This window comes from Hypanus sabinus, chromosome 6 (assembly GCF_030144855.1).
Source record: "Hypanus sabinus isolate sHypSab1 chromosome 6, sHypSab1.hap1, whole genome shotgun sequence".
Taxonomy (NCBI): Eukaryota; Metazoa; Chordata; class Chondrichthyes; order Myliobatiformes; family Dasyatidae; genus Hypanus; species Hypanus sabinus.
In genome coordinates this window covers 148008211-148028354 of record NC_082711.1, presented here as the reverse complement: position 1 = coordinate 148028354, position 20144 = coordinate 148008211, and the positions used below count along the sequence as shown (strand labels likewise).

General features: G+C 40.7%; 1 protein-coding gene across 2 annotated transcripts in view; it reads right to left on the bottom strand.

The window, feature by feature from the left end:
• Positions 1–3: 3 nt before the first annotated feature.
• Positions 4–20144, bottom strand: part of slc5a2 (solute carrier family 5 member 2) — a 55453-nt gene continuing 35312 nt past the window's right edge. For both annotated transcript variants that reach the window (XM_059973166.1, XM_059973165.1), the window contains 6 exons: positions 14654–14761; positions 11935–12085; positions 11358–11526; positions 9512–9727; positions 7275–7413; positions 4–244 (listed from right to left, as the gene is read on the bottom strand). In XM_059973166.1, the coding sequence (XP_059829149.1) occupies positions 24–244; positions 7275–7413; positions 9512–9727; positions 11358–11526; positions 11935–12085; positions 14654–14761 (1004 nt within the window). In that variant the 3' untranslated portion in view covers positions 4–23. The remainder of the gene's footprint in view (positions 245–7274; positions 7414–9511; positions 9728–11357; positions 11527–11934; positions 12086–14653; positions 14762–20144) is intronic.

The window sequence follows — 20144 nt, the reverse complement described above, 5'->3', positions numbered from 1 at the left end:
AAATGAATTTTAAAGTTGTTTTATTAAGCATAGAAGCCCCATAGAAAGACAGCAATACACATCATGATAATGACATTTATATTAACCACAGTACTCCAGGTGGTATTCTCACTTATGTCTGTCAATTTCTTCATAGCCTCTGCCTTTTCCTCCTCTGTTGGTTCTGGCACAGGCTCAGAACTGATACCACAGAACCAAGCACAACATACGATAAATATGTTCCTTTTCTTCTTTGGCTCAGCAGCTGAAACAGATAAAGAACGAATTGTTGAAATGTAGAAGACTGGACTCTTTTCCGATCGCCCCTCTTAAAACCAAAGTTAGAGCATGGGCATCATACTCATATGATCTACCATGCACACTTAACTTTAGATCAATTGGGCTTATTCAGGTAAGGCTACTTATATCCAATTCCTGGAGGTTATTTAAGTTACATCCACACTACTGAATACCTTTTCATCTATGCACTTTTGTTCATCAGTCCCAGTCAACATTTGCATGTACCCAATATAATCACTCAACATTTTGACCCGAGTATCTATCTAACCATTTCTAACTAGGTGTTATCTAGCAATTACTGGACATATCATATTGTCATTTAACTATATGCATGTATACTGTCAAACGAGACAATGTTTCTTCAAACCAGGGTATAAAGCACTGTAATAGACATGACACACAATAACTTATGAAAGTAAGGATGAAATCTATAAATGGATTACACATAAGTAAATAAACTAAAGCGCATAAGTTAAATATTGTAAGGCACAAAACAGATTAACCAGTGACAGTTTGAATATGATGCGGCAGGGAGTTCAAAAGCCTAATGGTCTGAGGGAAGAAAGCTTTCCATCCTGACCTTTCTTGTTTTTATGCCTCGGAGTCTCCCACCTGATGGTAGAAAGTCAAAGAGGATGCTGGATGGATGGGATCCTTAATAATACTAAGGTCCCTGTGTATGCAGCATTCCTGATAAATGCTCTTGATGGGTGGTAAGGAGACCCCTATGATCCTCTCTGCCATTCTCACAGTCCTTTATAGGGACTTCCAGTCTAGTGCTCAGCTGCTCCCACACCAGATGGAGATGCAGCTTCCCAGGACATTCTCAGTGGTGCTCCAGTATAACGCAGTTAGGTGGGAGGGTGGGACGGCTGCAGCATTCAGAAACATTGCTCTATGTGCAATCAAATTTTGTCCAATCTCTTGCCACATGAGTGACCCATGAATCAAAATAATTTCCTTTGTATTATGCTCAATTATTATTTCTCTGAAGATTTAATCAAGTTCCCTAGTCCTTTTTCCCCTCGAATCAAAGAAAATTATGACAGAGTGAAACCATTTGGCCTTTCATGGTCATATCACTTAAGAGAGTTACCCAGTTTAATCTCATCCTTCAGTTTTATGTCCTGCAGATCAGGTTTCTTGCAATAGAACTTAAGAAACAGAACAGGAGTAGACAAGTTGGCCCTTTCACTCTTATTAAGATTATGTCCTATCCAATTTTGCTCTCACACCACTTTTCTGCCCTATTTCTTTCAATCTTGACTGCACTGTAGTTTAAAAATCTGACAACCTGTGCCTATACTGTTTTCATTGACTCCACCTGTACTGCTTTCTGGGGTGGAGAAAATCTGAGTGAGGAAATTTCTCCTCGCCTCTGTATGAACTTATGTCTCCTATTTTCAGACACTGTCACTAGAGGAAACACCCTCTCAGTGTCACAACCACAGATTCGGCAGAGCAGTAGATACGACAATTGTGCTTGTAAATATGTACATGTCAGCTAATTATTATTTCATTACTCCATACCTGTCATCGTAATGCGTGCCGAGACTTAGACACAGCACAGCAACGCTTCGCAGCCTGCTTGCATTTGGCCTTGCCTGAGAAATTGGACTGTCGCGTCAACTGACTCTGAAGACTGGCGGTATTCGTTTAATATTTAGTTGTTCTTTTCAGCCACACTGTAGGCTTCATTTTCCATTTGAGAGTTTTAGTTAATGGCCCTGTTTGGCCTAGCATTTATTGTTTTCTTTTCCTTTTAGCACTGTTTGCATTAAAGTCTGTGAACTATTGTCCCGCTTCAGTGTCTCTCACTCTGCAGTTGGGCCATATTCGAACCTGGTGACAATCTGTCAATCTTCTCAGAATTTATGCATTTCATCAAGGTCATCTCTCACTCTTCTAAACTCTGATGTACATTTGTCCAACCTATTGGACAATATCTGCCTATGACAACCATGCCATCTCAGAAATCAACCTAGTAAAAACGTCTCTGCGCTGTCTCCAGTGCACACATATCCTGCTTTAAATATGGAAGTCTGAACAGTACACAGTTCTCAAGGTGCTGCATATGGTTCTTCCAACTACTTTTCAAATGCGATGAGAGTTTCCCCTTTACAATCCTCTCAGGCAGTGAGTTGAGCCACTTAAAACACTTTGGGTGAAAAAATATTCTTCGACTTTTTCTGATCCTTTTACCTACTTTCATAATGCCTCATGGCTTTTGCTGAGGGAAATGGACCTTTCAACTCACTCTATCTACATACCTCAGAATTTTATACCATTCAATTAAGTATTCCTTCAGCTTCCTCTGTGACATAGTAAACAACACTAGCTCATTCAATGTTTTCTCCTTACTACATTTTTCAGTCCTGGCAACTTCCTCACAAAGTTGTTTGTATGCACTCCAGTGCAATCACATGTTTCTCATACAGTGGTAATCAGAATTCCCACCGCTATCAGTAAGAAGTTTATACGTTCTCCCCAGGACCGCATGGGTTTCCTCCAGGTGTTCTGGTTTTCTCCCGCAGTCCAAAGACAAGTTAATTGGTCACTGTAAACTGTCCCCTGATTAGTCTAGGGTTAAATCGGAGGTTGCTAGGCAGCACAGCTCAATGGCCCGCAAGAGACTATTCTGCATTGTATCCCAATAAATAAAATAACTAAATAATTATGCATTTCTCAAGTATTCTCATAACTAGTGTTGTATGCAGTTGCAGTATAATCTCTCTCCTTTTACATTCTAAGCCTTGGCAAATACAGGAAAACATCTGGTAGGCTGCAACATCTAATTGACCGGCTCGGTTACCTGCAGAGATCCACAGATGTTCACTCCTTTTTATTCCTCCACATTGCTCAATATCCTGCCACTTATTATTGTCTATTCATTTGCCCCTGCAAGGGAGCATTGACTCAATCTCCTCTTGTAAAGATTTTCTCCTGACCAGATCATTCATATCTTAATAGAGTCTTAAAGGCTAACTGTGTTACTAATTTTATGTCCTTTGGAAACTTCTTTATTTAGATCAATAACATTAACATATATACCATTATTAAACAACTAAGTACTGAGTCCCATGGAATGCCACTGCTAACAAACTTTACAGTGTTATCAGCCCTGTAATCCTTTGGCATCAACAGACAGTGGTCAATGAAGTGTTTTTAATATTTCAGTAATAATTGATGTGAGCCTGCAGAGGTTTAGCTGGCTACTTGTGCAGAACCTACTCTCTCCTTGGCATTATGGAGTCGGCAAAGAAAAGAGCTGTCAGGACCATCACAGAGGTCCACCTAAGTGAACCTCCAGGTGGCTATGGATCAAGAGGTATGACCTGTGGATCAATACTGCTGGGACACAAGCCCGAGCCTGATCAAACCTAGCTGGGTCCCTGGGTGAGAGTGTCTGATGTAGAAAGACTCAAAATACCTGAGAAACCAGAAAGGCAGACAGCAGGAATGGATGTTGACGAGTTTCTGTTAAGTCAGGACCCTGTGGGTTTAAGGAAGACTAAAAAGGGTGAGTTGTGGGGAGTTGTTAATGCATTGCAACTTAATGCACAGACAGGTATGACGAAGGTGGAACTGTGAATGATAATAGTGGAGCACTATATTTCTATGAAGCATTTTAATGAGGAGGAGGAAGAAATGTTTCCTCTTGACATCCAGTTGCGTCTGGAAGAGATGAGGCTAGAGAGAATTAAGTTAGAGGCTGCAGAAAGGGAAAGGCAGAGACAACTCGAGAGGAAGATGGTTCAGTGTTGGACACTGATGATTTACATAGCTTGAAGGAGCTGGTTGTTGTTGAGGAATTTGAGAATTGTGTTCCCGATGATGTAAGGGCATTCTGAGATGAAAAGGATGCCGCTATCTTGAGGCGGTCTGCTGGGATAGCAGACAAGGTTGACTTAACCCGCACGGTTGAGTTTACTCCGGAGGGGAGTTGCTCAAAGAGTACCTGGGAGGATCAGGGGAACTTGGAATTTGAAACTGGGACCGGTATTGAAAGCCTAGAAGAGGCAGATGTCCCGTTTGCCTGTGTTCGGGTTGTGAAGGCACCTGTGGATGCACAGGGTACTGAACCTAGTGTTGAAGCTCAGTTAAGGTCTGAGGTGTCTGACTTGGTTAAAAAGGAATGCAGTCCTTTTGAGTCAGATGGACCTGGTTCAGTGAGTAAGGGCACCTTGGCATTATTGAAGGAAAAGGGAAAAGTATTGTTCCTAGACTTTTGAATAAGGAAAATTTAAAGTCTGGATTGGTTTTAGAAGCATTAACCATGCTGAAGGGACAGTGGTCTGTTAACAAGGTACCTGCTAGTCTGTTACAGTTTGTTTTGAAATTTAAAGTTAAACAACTTGGTGATGTTGTTCAAGTATGTGATTTGGAGAGGCAGAACTTGAAGTGTTGTTTTGACCAAGAGGGATCAATCACCTGCAGGTGTTAAACTGGAAACTAATAGAATTAAACATCCTGAAGATAAAATTAATGACCTGCTTAAAATTAATGAGCGGTGTGGAAGTTCAGCAAATGGGCTTAGTTTGGGAAACATTGGTGATACACTTGCACCTGTGAAGGGGGTCTGTGAGGGCCTAATCTGGGCTGGTGAGCCGGTTAACCACGTGAGAGTTAAGTGGAAAAGAGGCAAGGGCTGACCAAATGCCACTTTGAATAACAGGATCTGGTTTTGCAGGAATTTGACTTTTTTTTAAAGACGAAGCCTGTGAAAGATAAAGACAATATCATAGTAGATTGACTGAATGTTAAGTTTAAAAGTAAAATAGAGATTAGTATTTGCACAAACTTCTGTAATGTACTACATTATAATCACACATGTATTGGTTCCAATTCTGTAATATACACCTAAGTTAAAAATAATTCCACTGTAGAAAAAGAATTACTGGCACTTATCCTGGCGTTACAGCATTTTGAGGTCTACATTTGTCCGGCACAGAAGCCCTTGATAGTTTATACCAGGGGTGGGCAAACTTTTTGACTTGAGGGCCACAAAGGGTTCTAAAATTTGACAGGGGGGGCCGGACCAGGAGCAGATGGACGGAGTGTTTTGGTAATACACCTCATAAGAGAAAATAAAATATCATGGGATATGTAGAAAACATGTGCTTTAATTTCAATTGAAAATGAACAAATGCATTACAACAAAATATCTGTCTTTGAAGTCCCATGGTATTTAGCTATTTATTGAAATGACTTTTAAAACACTGAAAATTAAATGAATAAAATACAGCTTTTTTTTAATAGTAACAGTTATTATTTTAAAGCACTGAAAATTCTGTTATCCTTCAAGATATTATCATCATCACTCTCCTCCTGACTGTCTTTATTTCAGAAACGGTAGGAGATGCAGGTCTACTTGTCTTGCTCCTTCTTATTCAATTGTCCCCTGTGCCAAAACTCAACAACGACCCGCACAATGACAAAGCAGGGAGAGCGCGCCGGTATGCGGAGCTCTGTGCTCGCAAATCCCCGTAGGCAATCTCTCTTAGCCGGAACGCTGGCTAATTGTGAGCCGGTTTGGATGTGCCAGGAAATGGATTGCCACAAGGTCACAAATGTAAAGCGCAAATGTGGAGTAATACGCTGCACCTCAACAAAGGTCAATGTATATAGAGTGTGTCATCTATTGGGAAAACGCCAGAATTGCGGGGAGAAAACGTTAACAAGGTTTATTAATATAATTTCATCAAGTTCTGCGGGCTGGATTAAAAAGCTTAATGGGCCGTAGTTTGCCCATGCCTGGTTTATACCGATCACAACCCGTTGGTATTTTTGACTAACATGAAGAATAAAAATAGGCGGTTATTCAGTTGGAGTCTGTTACAAGAATTCAATATTAAAATACAACATGTAAAGGGAACTGACAATGTAATTGCTGATTGTTTATCCAGGTGTTAATTTGAAATCATATGTGTTACCCTGTTGATTAATGACCACTTCTGTATTATATTAGATTCTGTAATGTGCCTTACTAGTTAATTTTCACCCAGTGAAAATTCTTTGAAGGGTGGGGGTGTTATGTGTGCTGAACAAACCAGATGGAAATGGGGTCCAGTGCTGACCCGCCACCAATGAGAGAGAGAGATGAAGAACAGAGGTAGAGGCATCTGCTACAGATAAGAGAGAGAGAGAGAGACACAAATAATTTATGTATTATGGCTTCTTCACTGATGGAAAGGTAAACAATCTTTTTCAGCAAGGACACTTCTTTGCTCATTAACATTCTTGCTGAGACAGCAGGGAGTGGACTAGTTTGATGGACATGGACATGTGGAGTTGATGGATGGCTGATACCCTGTCAGTGGGGATGAAAGACGGGTCTGGGGAGACACCCTCAGACACACCAGTGGACACTGAAAGAGTGTTGTGCACCCACAGGAAGGTGGGGGCCTGGAGGATCGGTCAGGAGAATCGGTCTGGAGCACAGTGGATGAAGGCAGACTGGTGGGGACTTCTGTGTGAGTCCGCCCTTGCCTGGGTGACGAGTCCATCACTGAAGAACGGTCTGGCCTGGTGCAGAAGGATCATAATCGGTGACCCCAACGGTACATCTGCTCATCTCTCTCTCTCCCTCTCTCTCTCTCTCTCCCCAACATTGCAACACAACAACAACTACCTCAGCACCAACTGAACTGAACTCTATATTCTCTTATGACAATTCATTTACCCCTAGACTTTGACAGAGCTTGGTTTTGATTCTTATTCCTGCACTTCTGTATTTTTAATGCTAACCTGTTTTACACGTATATGGGCATTTTTGATACTGTCTTGCCTAGTTTACTAATAAACACCTTTAGTTACAGTAGCACCAGACTCCAACGTATCAGTCCATTTCTGCTGGCTTGTTAACCCAGTTATGGGGTATGTAACAAAATTCATTATCATCTTGTTCTTTATGTAGCATCTTTGGATTTTTAAAAATTGCTACCCCCAAATATCTTACTCATAAATTTTCAGCTCTTAACCTCCATCCTCAATACCTGTTGTCTCTGAGTGCATGTCAGCAATGCCATTTTCTGCGTCGACTTGAGTTTTCATATTTGTCTTTGGTTTTTCCGTAGTGTCCAAGTCAACCCTTTCAGCCTGGCTGTAACGGAGGCTGTATACCACGCGATGAAGCTGGGGACCCAAGTAATAACAATTAGTTAAATCTGTATCTGCGACTTTAATACTGAAACCAACTCTGATCCAATTCAAGTTCTATGCACTTTAATTCTTGTCTTCTTTATATATCCTTAATATTCTCAGAATCTGCTTTAAATATCTTGTAAACCTCACTCAGCTTTCAATCCAAAGCTTAATTATTTACTCCACCTGTTTTGGTATTATCTGCAAACTTGGACTTCACTTTCCCTTGTTTTATATTCAAATTATTAACATACACAGTCGGCCAAAGTGGTCCCAGAACAGAAGGTAATATTTCCAGTCATTTAATATTTAAATCCTGCCATCTGTTCCCTCCCTACCAGCAGGCTTTTAATCCTATTTACCCTTATACTTTAATTCTATACCACTTAATTTTCTCCAAAAATCTTCTATACAGCACAGCATCAATGGCTTTCTGAAAGTCTGTTTGTATGGCATCCATTGCTTTTCTTCATCTAGCATCTGTTACACATCAAAAGTATTTTCCTTTCATTTTATCTTTAGCTGGATTTTTCCTGGTACTTATGAGTTTTGCAATTTTTCTCTGTGAAGCTTCCTGAAGCTACATTTTTGCTAGTCAATATATTTTCCACCTCCTCTATGTAAACTCTCTCTGTCCATCTACAGCATTATCTCTTAGAGAAAGAGGTTAATCTGCTCCATTTTTTTCTTGTTCTGATGCCATCTTTGCACTTCTTGCCTCTGCCTTCTGCTGCTATCAATATGACCCCTCTACCTCCTCCCCTGTTGTCTGCTCTTCCCTGTGGGCATCTCCATATGCCACCCCTCTCTCTACTTCATTCTCCCTCTCCTCTCCCTCACTAAAATCCACTTTCACTCCCACTCTATTTTCTTTCTTTTATCAGTGCATTTTATAGAGAGATTTCTAAACTGAGGGCAAACATAGATCGACCATTGTAGTGTAGCGAGTGCACAAAAGATTTTTGATGAGGTGCCATGCAAATAATTAGGACTCATGGGATACTGGTGTGGATTGAGAACTGGTTGACAGATGGAATCCAGAAACTAATAATGAATGAATTATAATCTAGTTGGCAGGTTTGAAGGAGATTGATAATTACAGTCTCCATCAGTAGCTTAAGTGAGGGAATGATATGTAATATATCAGGGTGGTATAGGAGCACAGCTAGTAGAGCCATTGCCTCACAGTTCCATCAACCAGATTCCAATCCTGACATCCATTGCTGTCTTTGTTGAGTTTGCATGTTCTCTCTGAGATCTCTTGAGTTTCTGCAGGGTGCTCTACTTGTAAGGTCATGGATTAGTAAATTAGTTGGCCCCTGTAAATTGTCTGTGGTATGAAGGTGTGTTGTAGAATTGTGGTGCATTTGATGGGAATGCAGAGAGAAGAAATAGGGATTACTTTAGTTGTGCACTAGATGGTCAGTATTGTCCTGGTGGAGCAAATGACCTGTTTCTGCGTTCTGGCACTGTATTCATGTTACCTGATAGTAGAAAACTCGGTGGGAAAGATAGCTTTGAGGAGGGAGCAGAGAGAGCCTAAAAGGATAGAGACTGATTGAGATGGTGGGAGAGTGACAGAGTACAATTGTGGGATATATAAAACAAGGAAAAAGTGCAGCATTTATTCAAAAAGTGACAAGAGTGGGAAATGCTGATACTCAGAAGGCTTTGGGTGTCTTTGTACACAAATCACTGAAAGGAACCTGACATATAAAGGGTGCCAGAACTGATCCCTGTGAAACAGGGGCATTCAATGTCAAAACGAACCCTCTGCCATCACTATGTGTCACATGTGCTCTGTTTGTTACATGCTTTCAAGACTGAAAGAACTGAGCATCCAAAGTCCTAATGAATCAAGTGCTGAAATATTAAGGAATGTGAGGGTTAGAGAAGAGTTAGCGAGGTAGAATAAAAATCAGTACCCTATTCAAGGTGACCACATGGGTTATTCCTACTTCTATCAGAAATAACATCATAAAAATAAAAATGGAAAAGACACATGAGGAAAAGGATATATACTATGCCCCAATTCCTAGCCTTTCCTTGCTGTGGACTGATAGGCAGCAATCGGTCATCCAAAACTTACGTGCTTCTCTTCGATCTCTGGACTGCAGAAGGAAATAACGAGGACCAGGATACATGTACAGCTGAACAGAATGATGGCAAAATAAAGGTAGTGGATTCCACAGAAAATAAATGGGCAGGAGGACGGGAAGATGCAGCTGCCTGTGCCATAGACAAACTCAGCTATCATCCGGCAGAGCCCCATGGCCAGACCACCGATCAAACCCCAGAAGGCACCCTGCAGGGTAAAGGACAAGAACCTAATCACAAGCAGCATCAAATATGCCAACCTCTGGCAATTACCATTAAATTTAATATCTTTTAAACCAATAGCAGGAAGCATTTTTGGATATAACTTGCATTGCAACATCCATGTACGTGGGACTGACTGTTAGAGCATGTTAATCATGATATAGTATTACCTCTTAAGGGTTTTTATCCATTTTAGGAGGAATATAATATTGAAGTGCATGGAAATACAACAATTTCATCATGATTACTAAATTTGAATCAAGTCCCTGGGAAAGGAAACACTTAAAAGTCCCAAACTATACTGCAATGAAGGAACTGAAGAAATGGTCACTGCATTCATAGGATAACTATCAGAGAGAATAATTGTGTGAGGGTTCTTTAAAATGGGGTATATTTTAAGCAAAACTAAGGTTACTAGCAGGCTGGTCATCTAGCATTGTAAGTGAATCAAAATGAACACCCTCGCGAATAAGTCAAAAAAATGACTTAAGCAACGTAGAGGATTGTGATTCTTGTCCCTTGTTCCACAGGAATCCAGGAAGAACATTAACTTGGGAAATTAACATAAATTGAGGAAACGCAAGGTGAGATAATAAGTAAACAAATTGAAACTTGATTCCATTTCTCCTGCATATGAATCACAACCAAACGGGGGATAAAATGAAGAGCTTGGTTCACCAGCTGTCTGACAACTGCCTGTATTGTCAGACACTGTGTCACTCATTCATTCAAAAGCCAGTCACTTAGGGGGCGCAGATACTGGGAATGGGGAGATTGCATAGTGACAGTAACCTATCACAAAGTGGTTAGAAGGATGGGCACATTCAAGAGTGAATTGTATTGTCTGGCATTCTCACTGAAAGAGTACGTCCCAGAGGGAGGTGATGAACAGGCAAAGAAATAAGTCCTGCCGCAGGGTCTCGGTCCAAAATGTCAACTGTACTTTTTTTCCATAGATGCTGTCCGGCCTGCTGAGTTCCTCCAGCAGTGAGTGAGTGTGTGTGTCCGGCTTGAGTACCTCCCAGATTTGCTTTCTGCTTCTTTGTTCTGGCTGTTGCTTTAACGTACGCTTACCTCCACTCAATTTCTACCTTCGATACATGGGCATATTATGAAAACATCTGTGGCAATTTAAACTGCATACTTCAGCTCCCTAATTGAAGGAAGGGGAGAAAATGAGTTCCTTGCCTGAAACTATAAATAACATACAGGTAACTTATTTTTCTTTCATACTTGCTTTAAACAGTTACAATTCCATGGTAAAGGGCAGAACATCTGGACATCAGTCTTTATCTTTATTAGCCTTTCAGAAAAATATGACTACTTTCAATGCTGGCTTATCTGTCAGTGACCAATGCATTCCAAGTGCAAATCTGCTTATGCTCAAATCACATTAGATCACATTTTCCTTTGGATGTTGAACCCTTTTGATATTCAGTATGTCCAACCCATTACTGCCCTATGTGTGTATCAATGCAAAGTACAGCAGGTGCTTCAAATTGTACCTAACCTGTGTTGTTTTTTTTTTGGAAATGACAATGGGGGGAAAAAAGAGTCCTGGGGATGAATAGCATAGCTCATTCCATTGGTTAACTTGTGTCAGAGTGGCTACTTACTGGCTCATTGACCCTCTTCACAAAGACACCCAGAAGGACAACTGCACCAATGGGTGGTGCTAAGTAACTGGTGGTGGCCTGGATATAGTCGAAGAGTTGTCCGCTTTGTGCTGCCTGTACCACGGGTATCCAAGCAATGCTGATCGTGACAATGCAGAGAATCCAGACCCTGAGTAAGAGAATAAGGACAATGGTAATTTGTATATGTTTATATGAAGTTAAGTTTAATTTAGACTATAAACAAAGCATTGTGCTTTTAAGATTCCTTTTATTTGAGGAGAAGATGAAGCTGAAAGGAAGTGCTGTACATAACCTTGTAATTTTGATGGCATACTGCCAAAAGTACAATATGAAACCAAAAAGATAAGAAAAATATGTACTCAACCCTTCAGCGAGAAACATGGGATATTCATTTGGAAGTGTAGTGAACTAAAATTCCTGGAATCATTTAACTAGCAATTATAATGTTGCTGGGGTTAAGGTCCTCAATATTGATGAGATATGATGAGCCAAATGGTTTCATTTGACTATAATTCTCTTGTGAAACATTTTGTCGATTTGGTGAATGACTATTCACCTGCCAACAATCATTAGCTCCTTGTTGCTGGCTCCCTTCCGGATCCTTGCCCAGATGTCCATGGTGAAGAGGGTGCTGCTGCTGTTGAAGATGGATGCAAGTGAGCTCATGAGAGCTGCCAACATAACTGCGAGCATCAAACCACGTAGTCCTGAAGAGAGGCAGAAAGCAAATCATTCATTGGCTGAGGATTGCTATTATACACAGAGGCAACACCGTGAGTACAGAGAAGGTACAGCAGAAAACTGGGTACTAGACAAAGTGGGAACAGTAGGGCATTGGGAAGACTGCATAAGAGTACCTACATAGTGGTTATGTTATTAAACTAACAATCCAAACACCTGGACTGCAGATTCAGACACAAGCATTGTCGCAGGAAAGCAATGTCCATCATCAGGTGCCCCCACCACCCAGGCCATGCTCTCTTCTTGCTACTGCCATCTGGAAGAAGGCACAGGAGCCTCAGGACTCTCACCACCAGGTTCAGGAACTGTTAGTATCCCTCAACCATCAGGCTTTTGAACAAAAGGAGATAACTTCACTCCCTCCATCAGTGAAGTGTTTCCATTACCTTTAGACTCACTTTCAAGGATACTTCATTTCATGTTCTCAATAATAAATATGAAATAAATATCTCTAATTTCTTTTTGTATTTGCACAGTCTATTGTCTTTTGCACACCTGTTGAAGTTGGTGCGATCTTACATTGATTCTTTTATATTTGCTTATTGATTCTATTATAGTTATTATTCTACTATGGATTTATTGAGTATACCTACAAGAAAATGAATCTCATGCTTTTATATGCTGACATGTACTTAGTTTGATAATAAATTTACTTTGAACTTTGAAGTACAAATGCCATCTATGTCACTAGGCGCTTTAAATCAGTGAAAAATATAATGGAATAGAAATCTGCGATCTAGATTCATGAAAGTTCTGCATTGTTGTAAAAGTCTATTTTGGTTTAATAATCCTTCTAGAGGGAATTTTACTTTTGATAACCAGTCTGGCCTGTGTTTGACTCAGATCCACAGCAATGTCTGTTGAAATGCTCTGGCATGCTATTCTGTTCTATCGCATTGCTTTCAAGACATAGGAAGATTCAAAGCAGGGTAAAATTACTTAATATTTTATATTGGTAGAGTTGTATCATTGACTTTGCCGATTTAACCTATCTGCATTGCCTTAGCTACTTTCATAGTGTCACTCATACCTGCTTACTTTCACTTCCAAATTAAGGCTAACTACTTCTCTGGGAACAAAGTTAAGCAACGTCACCCAAGACCTCATCACTAATATCTGAGGAAGTGAGGAAGCAGCCCCAAAGACAAACCAAATTAGGGTGTCTGTATTCATACCGGGAACCTTCTGGCATTTTGGTGCAAATGTTATTTGCCCTTCATTATCTGGTGCCTGAATGTTGTTCAGGGCTCACTATATATAAAAACAAGTGGCTTCTTTGCTTCAGGAGTTGCAACTAGACTGAATACTGCAGTTCTCAGCAAATGTTCCCACTTGCAGATGACCATGGAAATTTGACCTAGCATACTAACCTGAGCAACTTATGTAGGGTTGACCCAGGGAGGTGATGAAACTCCAGTAACAATAGTTTTCTGATCAAGATTAAAGGCAAGACTCAGCAACAAAAATGAAAATGTTATCAGTGAAGATTGTGGAAACTAAGAAATATGAAAATGATAACACCAAGTTTAAATTTTCACAAAAGCTTGATTTTGCAGTGGCCGCTCATTTCAATTCTACTTCCCATTCCGACATGTCAATCCATGCCTCTACTGCCACAATATGGCCACACTCAGGTTGGAGGAGGAACACCTTATATTCCATCTGGGTAGCCTCCAACCTGATGGTGTGAACATCGGTTTCTCAAACTTCCAGTATTTACCCCCCCTCCCACTTCACCATTTCCCATTCTTGTTTCCCTCTCACTCTTCCTCTTCTTAACTGCCCATCACCTCCTCTGGAGCTCCTCCCTTCCCTGTCTTCCACGCTCTTCTGTAATCTCCGATCAGATTCTCTCTTCTCCAGCCCTTTATTTCTTCCAGCTCTTTACTTCACCCCCTCCCCCTCTCCCAGTTCCACCTATCACCTTGTACTTCTTCCTCCCCTCCACCCACCTTTGTACTCTGACTTCTGTCCCCTTCCTTTCCATGATGAAGGGTCATTGCCCAGAGCATTCCCATCCACAGATGCTGCCTGACCTGCTGAGCTCTTCCAGCACATTGTTTATATTGCTTTCAATTTTGATACCATATTATGGGAGGGGAGGACTGAAGGAAGACACAGTGAAGCTGGGCACACTTGTTCACTGCTGAGCCATGTAGTAAGGTGCAGAGTTATCCTCCTTGCTCAAGGATGCAGTTTTTCCTCCATTAAACCTGCGGTAGGGGAGTGATGGAACTTTGCTCTTGATCACTGGCCACAGACCCCTGTGGGAAAGTGCTGTGGGTGTTGCTATTGTCTGAGGTGGAGTCCGGGTCTATTGTGAGAGGAATTCATCTCACACGAGGTATAGACATAATACCAGAGGATGGCCAGTACCCAAGGAGTCATGCATACAGTAACTAAGAAGAGAACAGTCACAGCTAAAGAAATTAGTGAAAAGAATTCTAAGTTGGACATAGACAGGGTTCAGAGCAGAGAAACATGTAAATGACGAGCTATTTGCAGCTGAGTTTACAGTGAAACAAATTATTTACCATTGGGCATCAGGGACACCACCAGCTTTGGGTAAGCAATATTCGAGCAGCCAACTGGGGTACCACAGATCTGCTCACATTCCTCTGGCACAACACATGCGACCTCATCTGTGGGAGGAAGAGGAACCCGTCAAAATGAATTGCATGGGTTTTCCAAGTATGTCCCAAATTAATGTCTTGTAATGGATACCACTTAATATTATCCCAATATTGAGCAACGCGTTAGAGGGATTAAACCTTCTTGTCACAGAAACAGTCATAGGGCAGATTGAGTACTCTGAGCAATCAGCTCATTTCATAGCCGCCACCTCACTGTTCATTACTACATGACCATCCTCAGCTTTGAGTTACCCACCTCCTATCTTGCCATCTCACTCACCACTTCCCCTCTTCCCTCACCATTAACCAATCAATTCATCTATCTTCCACCCACAATACTGACAATATTCCCCATCACCCATTTTACTGACCAATTATTCAATTCCCTTCCACTCATCTCACAGACAATGTAAATACAATGCTATATATCTCACTTTTCGTTCAATGTAGCATTAGATCTTTAACAATACACTCACGAAGCATTTGAAGAGTTGTTATATAGGGCCCAGTTCTTGAATATCCAGTGTCTCATGTTTCAAAAACACATGTTAGACGCATCCATTACTTTGCTGTAAGGACACAACAAACTGCTGCTGCTGGCTCATTTTACAATTTCACAGTGTTGCCAATGCTATTTCCACCACTCACTGCCTTAGTTCTTTGGTAGAAAGCCAGTTTTAGTGAGGCATAGCACCGGTTAAAGCTAACTAGCACTGTTTAATCACAAACAAGAGAAAATCTGCGGATGCTGGAAATCCTAGCAACACACACACAAAATGCTTGAGGAACTCAGCGGGCCAGGCAGCATCTATGGAAAAGAGCACCCGAAGGGTTTCGGCCCATAACAGCAACCGTTTACTCTTTTCCATAGAGGCTGCCTGGCCTGCTGAGTTCCTCCAGCATTTTGTGTGTGTGTAGCACTATTTAATATTGGCTTTTAACTCTTGGGGGGTGGGGAGCAGGGTTACATTATGAATAAATCAGCTGCTGGCAGGAGTTCCTGAAGTGAAACTGATCAGATTGACATTCAAGAATGAAACAACAGGGGAAGGGAGCTGGTTTCTTTTCACTGGATGCCTTAGTGTAGAAGGTGGAGAGGAAGAAAGGGGTCCTGTTTCTGCAGAGCTGCAGAGGAGGTGAGATGGCCAGAGTCCTACTGGCTATGGTGCTGCAACAAGTTCAGTGATCTCACAAGTGTGGTCAAGATCAGTGAATGGATCTTCAGTTGCTACATCCCACCAATTGCTCATCAAACTCTGATTCGTTCATCTGATGAGAACTCAAGATGGTGGACTCTGATGATTGAACCTACTGCAGCTGATGGGGATTAGCTATTCTGCCAGGAAGGCTGCTTCCAATAGAAGAGCAAGAACGTAAACAGAAGCAGGAAGAAGACTTTTAGCACCCTCAGTCAGTCAGCACCTAAACATCTAACCATTTCTGTCTTTAGTGATGGGGCCTCAACAGGATATTTGGGTAGAGAATTTTGAAAATTCACAATCCTCCGGGTGAGGATTCTTTTTATTATTTAGAGTCAGCTTAATGGTTTACTGTGAACACCAGTGGATAGGATATTTAATTCAAATATACCCCTGTTTCCACTTAATAAGCTCCATACTTTCTTAATAAACTAGATGAGCGATTAGACATTGAATAATAAGCACACAATATAAAAGCAAGGATGTAATGTTGAGTCTTCATAAAGCAGTGGTGAGGCCTCACTTTGAGTATTGTGAACAGTTTTGGGCCCCTTATCTGAGAAAGGATGTGCTGAAACGGGAGAGGGTTCAAAGGAGGTTCACAGAAATGATCCCAGGATTGAATGGCCTGTCATAACGGGAGAGGGTTCAAAGGAGGTTCACAGAAATGATCCCAGGATTGAATGGCCTGTCATATGAAGAGCATTTGAGGGCTCTGGGCCTGTATTTTCTGGAATTCAGAAAAATGAAGGATGATCTCATTGAAACCTATCCAATGGCGAAAGGCCTTGATAGAGTGGATGTGGAGAGAATGTTTCCTGTGATGGGAGAGTCTAACACAGCTTCATAATAGAGGGCTGCCTTTTAGAACAGAGATAATGTGTTAGCAGGTTCGGATGTGGCCCAAGTGCAGAGTGAGAGACACTAAAGCAAGTTGATAGTTTTTCACAAACTTTAATGTGTTAAAGGGAAAATAGGACAATAAACGCTAGACCAAATAGGGCTGTTAACCAGAACTCTCCAATGGAAAATGAAGCCTTCACTGTGGCTGAAAAGAAAATCTAAACATTAAACAAATACTGCTAGTCTTCAGGGTCAGTTGATTCAAAAGTCCAATTTCTCAAGGAAGACCAAAAGCAAATAGGCAGTGAAGCGTTTCTGTGCTTTGTCCAAGTCTCGACTAGCATTACGACGACAAGTATGGAGTTAAATATTATCATGATTAAATAATAATTAGCTGACACATGCGTATTCTGTATCAATGGCTGTATCTCCTGTGCTGCCGAAACCATGATTATGACATAATGAGGAATTTCTTTAGCCAGAGAATGGTGAATCTGTGGAATTCTTTGCCTCAGGTAGCTGTGGAGGCAAGTCTTTATGTATATTTAAGGCAAAGGTTGATAGATTCTTGATTGATCAGGGCATGAAAGGATATGAGAAGAAGGCTCAAGAGAAGGAGATATGAGCAGAATCTTTATTTTCCTGTTAGGTAGAAAGGAAAGGTTAAAAGTTTGACAGAGCCATGGTTTTCAAGGGATATTGGAAACTTGGTTAGGAAAAAGAGAGATATCTACAGTAAATATAGGCAGCATGGAGTAAATGAGGTGGTTGAGGAATATAAAGAATGTAAGAAGAATCTTAAGAAAGAAATTAGAAAAGCTAAAAGAAGATACGAGGTTGCTTTAGCAAGTAAGGTGAAAATAAATCCGAAGGGTTTCTACAGTTATATTAATAGCAAAAGTATAGTGAGGGATAAAATTGGTCCCTTAGAAAATCAGAGTGGACAGCTATGTTTGGAGCCGAAAGAGATGGGGGAGATTTTGAACAATTTCTTTTCTTCGGTATTCACTAAGGAGAAGGATATTATAGATATATAATATATATAGTGTCATATAGAAAGCTTCTAAAAATAAACATCAAACCACCAACAAAAAGAAAAAAGAAATATCAAATAGATATAGAAGCTTTCTATATGACGGATGGCTCCGGGGTTGTGCCCTCAATGGGTTCCTTTGTTTCCACACTTTTCTTGCTTAGTAGGGTTTATTTATTCACAAAAATTTTCAATCTTTAAGATTTGTTTTGAGGCATTGTAAGTGTTGTTACTCCGATGTATCTGTGTATTTTTGAATAATAATAATAATAAAAAGATTTGAAAAGAAAAAGGAGAAAGATATTGAATTGTGTAAGGTAAGGGAAACAAGTAGGGAAGTTGTGGAAACTATGATGATTAAAGAGGAGGAAGTACTGGTGCTTTGAAGGAATATAAAAGTGGATAAATCTTCAGGTCCTGACAGGATATTCTCTAGGACCTTGAGGGAAGTTAGTGTAGAAATAGCAGGGGCTCTGAGAGAAATATTTCAAATGTCATTAGAAATGGGGATGGTGCCGGAGGATTGGTGTATTGCTCATGTGGTTCCATTGTTTAAAAAGGGTTCTAAGAGTAAACCTAGCAATTATAGGCCTGTCAGTTTGATGTCAGTGGTGGGTAAATTAATGGAAAGTATTCTTAGAGATGGTATATATAATTGACAGGGTCTGATTAGGAACAATCAGCATGGATTTGTGCGTGGAAGGTCATGTTTGACAAATCTTACTGAATTTTTTGAAGAGGTTACGAGGAAAGTTGACGAGGATATTGTCTATATGGACTTCAGTAAGGCCTTTGACAAGGTTCCGCACAGAAGGTTAATTAGGAAGGTTCAATTGTTAGGTATTAATATTGAAGTAGTAAAATGGATTCAATAGTGGCTGGATGGGAGATGCCAGAGAGTAGTGGTGGATAACTGTTTGTCAGGTTGGAGGCCGGTGACTAGCGGTGTGCCTCAGGGATCTGTACTGGGTTCAATGTTGTTTGTCATATACATTAATGATCTGGATGATGGGGTGGTAAATTGGATTAGTAAGTATACAGATGATACTAAGTTTGGTGGCGTTGTGGATAATGAAGTAGGTTTTCAAAGCTTGAAGAGTGATTTAGGCCAGTTAGAAGAGTGGGCTGAAAGATGGCAGATGGAGTTTAATGCTGATAAGTGTGAGGTGCTACATTTTTGTAGGAATAATCAAAATAGGACATACATGGTAAATGGTAGGACATTGAAGAATGCAGTAGAACAGAGTGATCTAGGAATAATGGTGCATAGTTCCCTGAAGGTGGAATCTCATGTGGATAGGGTGGTGAAGAAAGCTTTTGGTATGCTGGCCTTTATAAATCAGAGCATTGAGTATAAGAGTTGGGATGTAATTTTAAAATTGTACAAGGCATTGGTGAGGCCGAATTTGGAGTATTGTGTACAGTTCTGGTCACCGAATTATAGGAAAGATATCAACAAAATAGAGAGAGTACAGAGAAGATTTACTAGAATGTTACCTGGGTTTCAGCACCTAAGTTACATGGAAAGGTTGAACAAGTCAGGTCTTTATTCTTTGGAGCATAGAAGGTTGAGGGGGGACTTGATAGAGGTATTTAAAATTATGAGGGGGATAGATAGAGTTGACGTGGATAGGCTTTTTCCATTGAGAGTAGGGGAGATTAAAACAAGAGGAAATGAGTTGAGAGTTGGGGGCAAAAGTTTAAGGGTAACACGAGGAGTACTCAGAGAGTGGTAGCTGTGTGGAACGAGCTTCCAGAAAAAGTGGTAGAGGCAGATTCGGTATTGTCATTTAAAGTAGAATTGGATGGGTATATGGACAGGAAAGGAAGGGAGGGTTATGGGCTGAGTGCGGGCCAGTGTGGCTAGGCGAGAGTAAGCATTTGGCACGGACTAGAAGGGCCGAGATGGCCTGTTTCCGTGCTGTAATTGTTATATAGTTATATGGTTATAAGGCAGGAGATTGGGGCTGAGAGGAAAATTTGATTAGCCATGATAAAATGGCAGAGCAAGCTCAATGGGCCAAAAATCCTAATTCTGCTCATGTATACTATGGTTTTATGACTGATTAACATCAATGTTCTTGTTTATGTTTAAAATCTTCATGATTCTCAGGGGTCAAGCCTATGGCCATTGGTTAACATAAAACAATAGGTCAATTACATATATGACCCTTCATGTCAGATTCACTATTCAATGGAATGGGACAGTGGAGAGAGATAGTGCAGACTTAATGCCCTTCTTTTCCCAACATTGTCATTAGCTCAAGCCCAGGATGAATTATTCTATTTCTCCTGGTAGTTTCTTGGAATCATAATA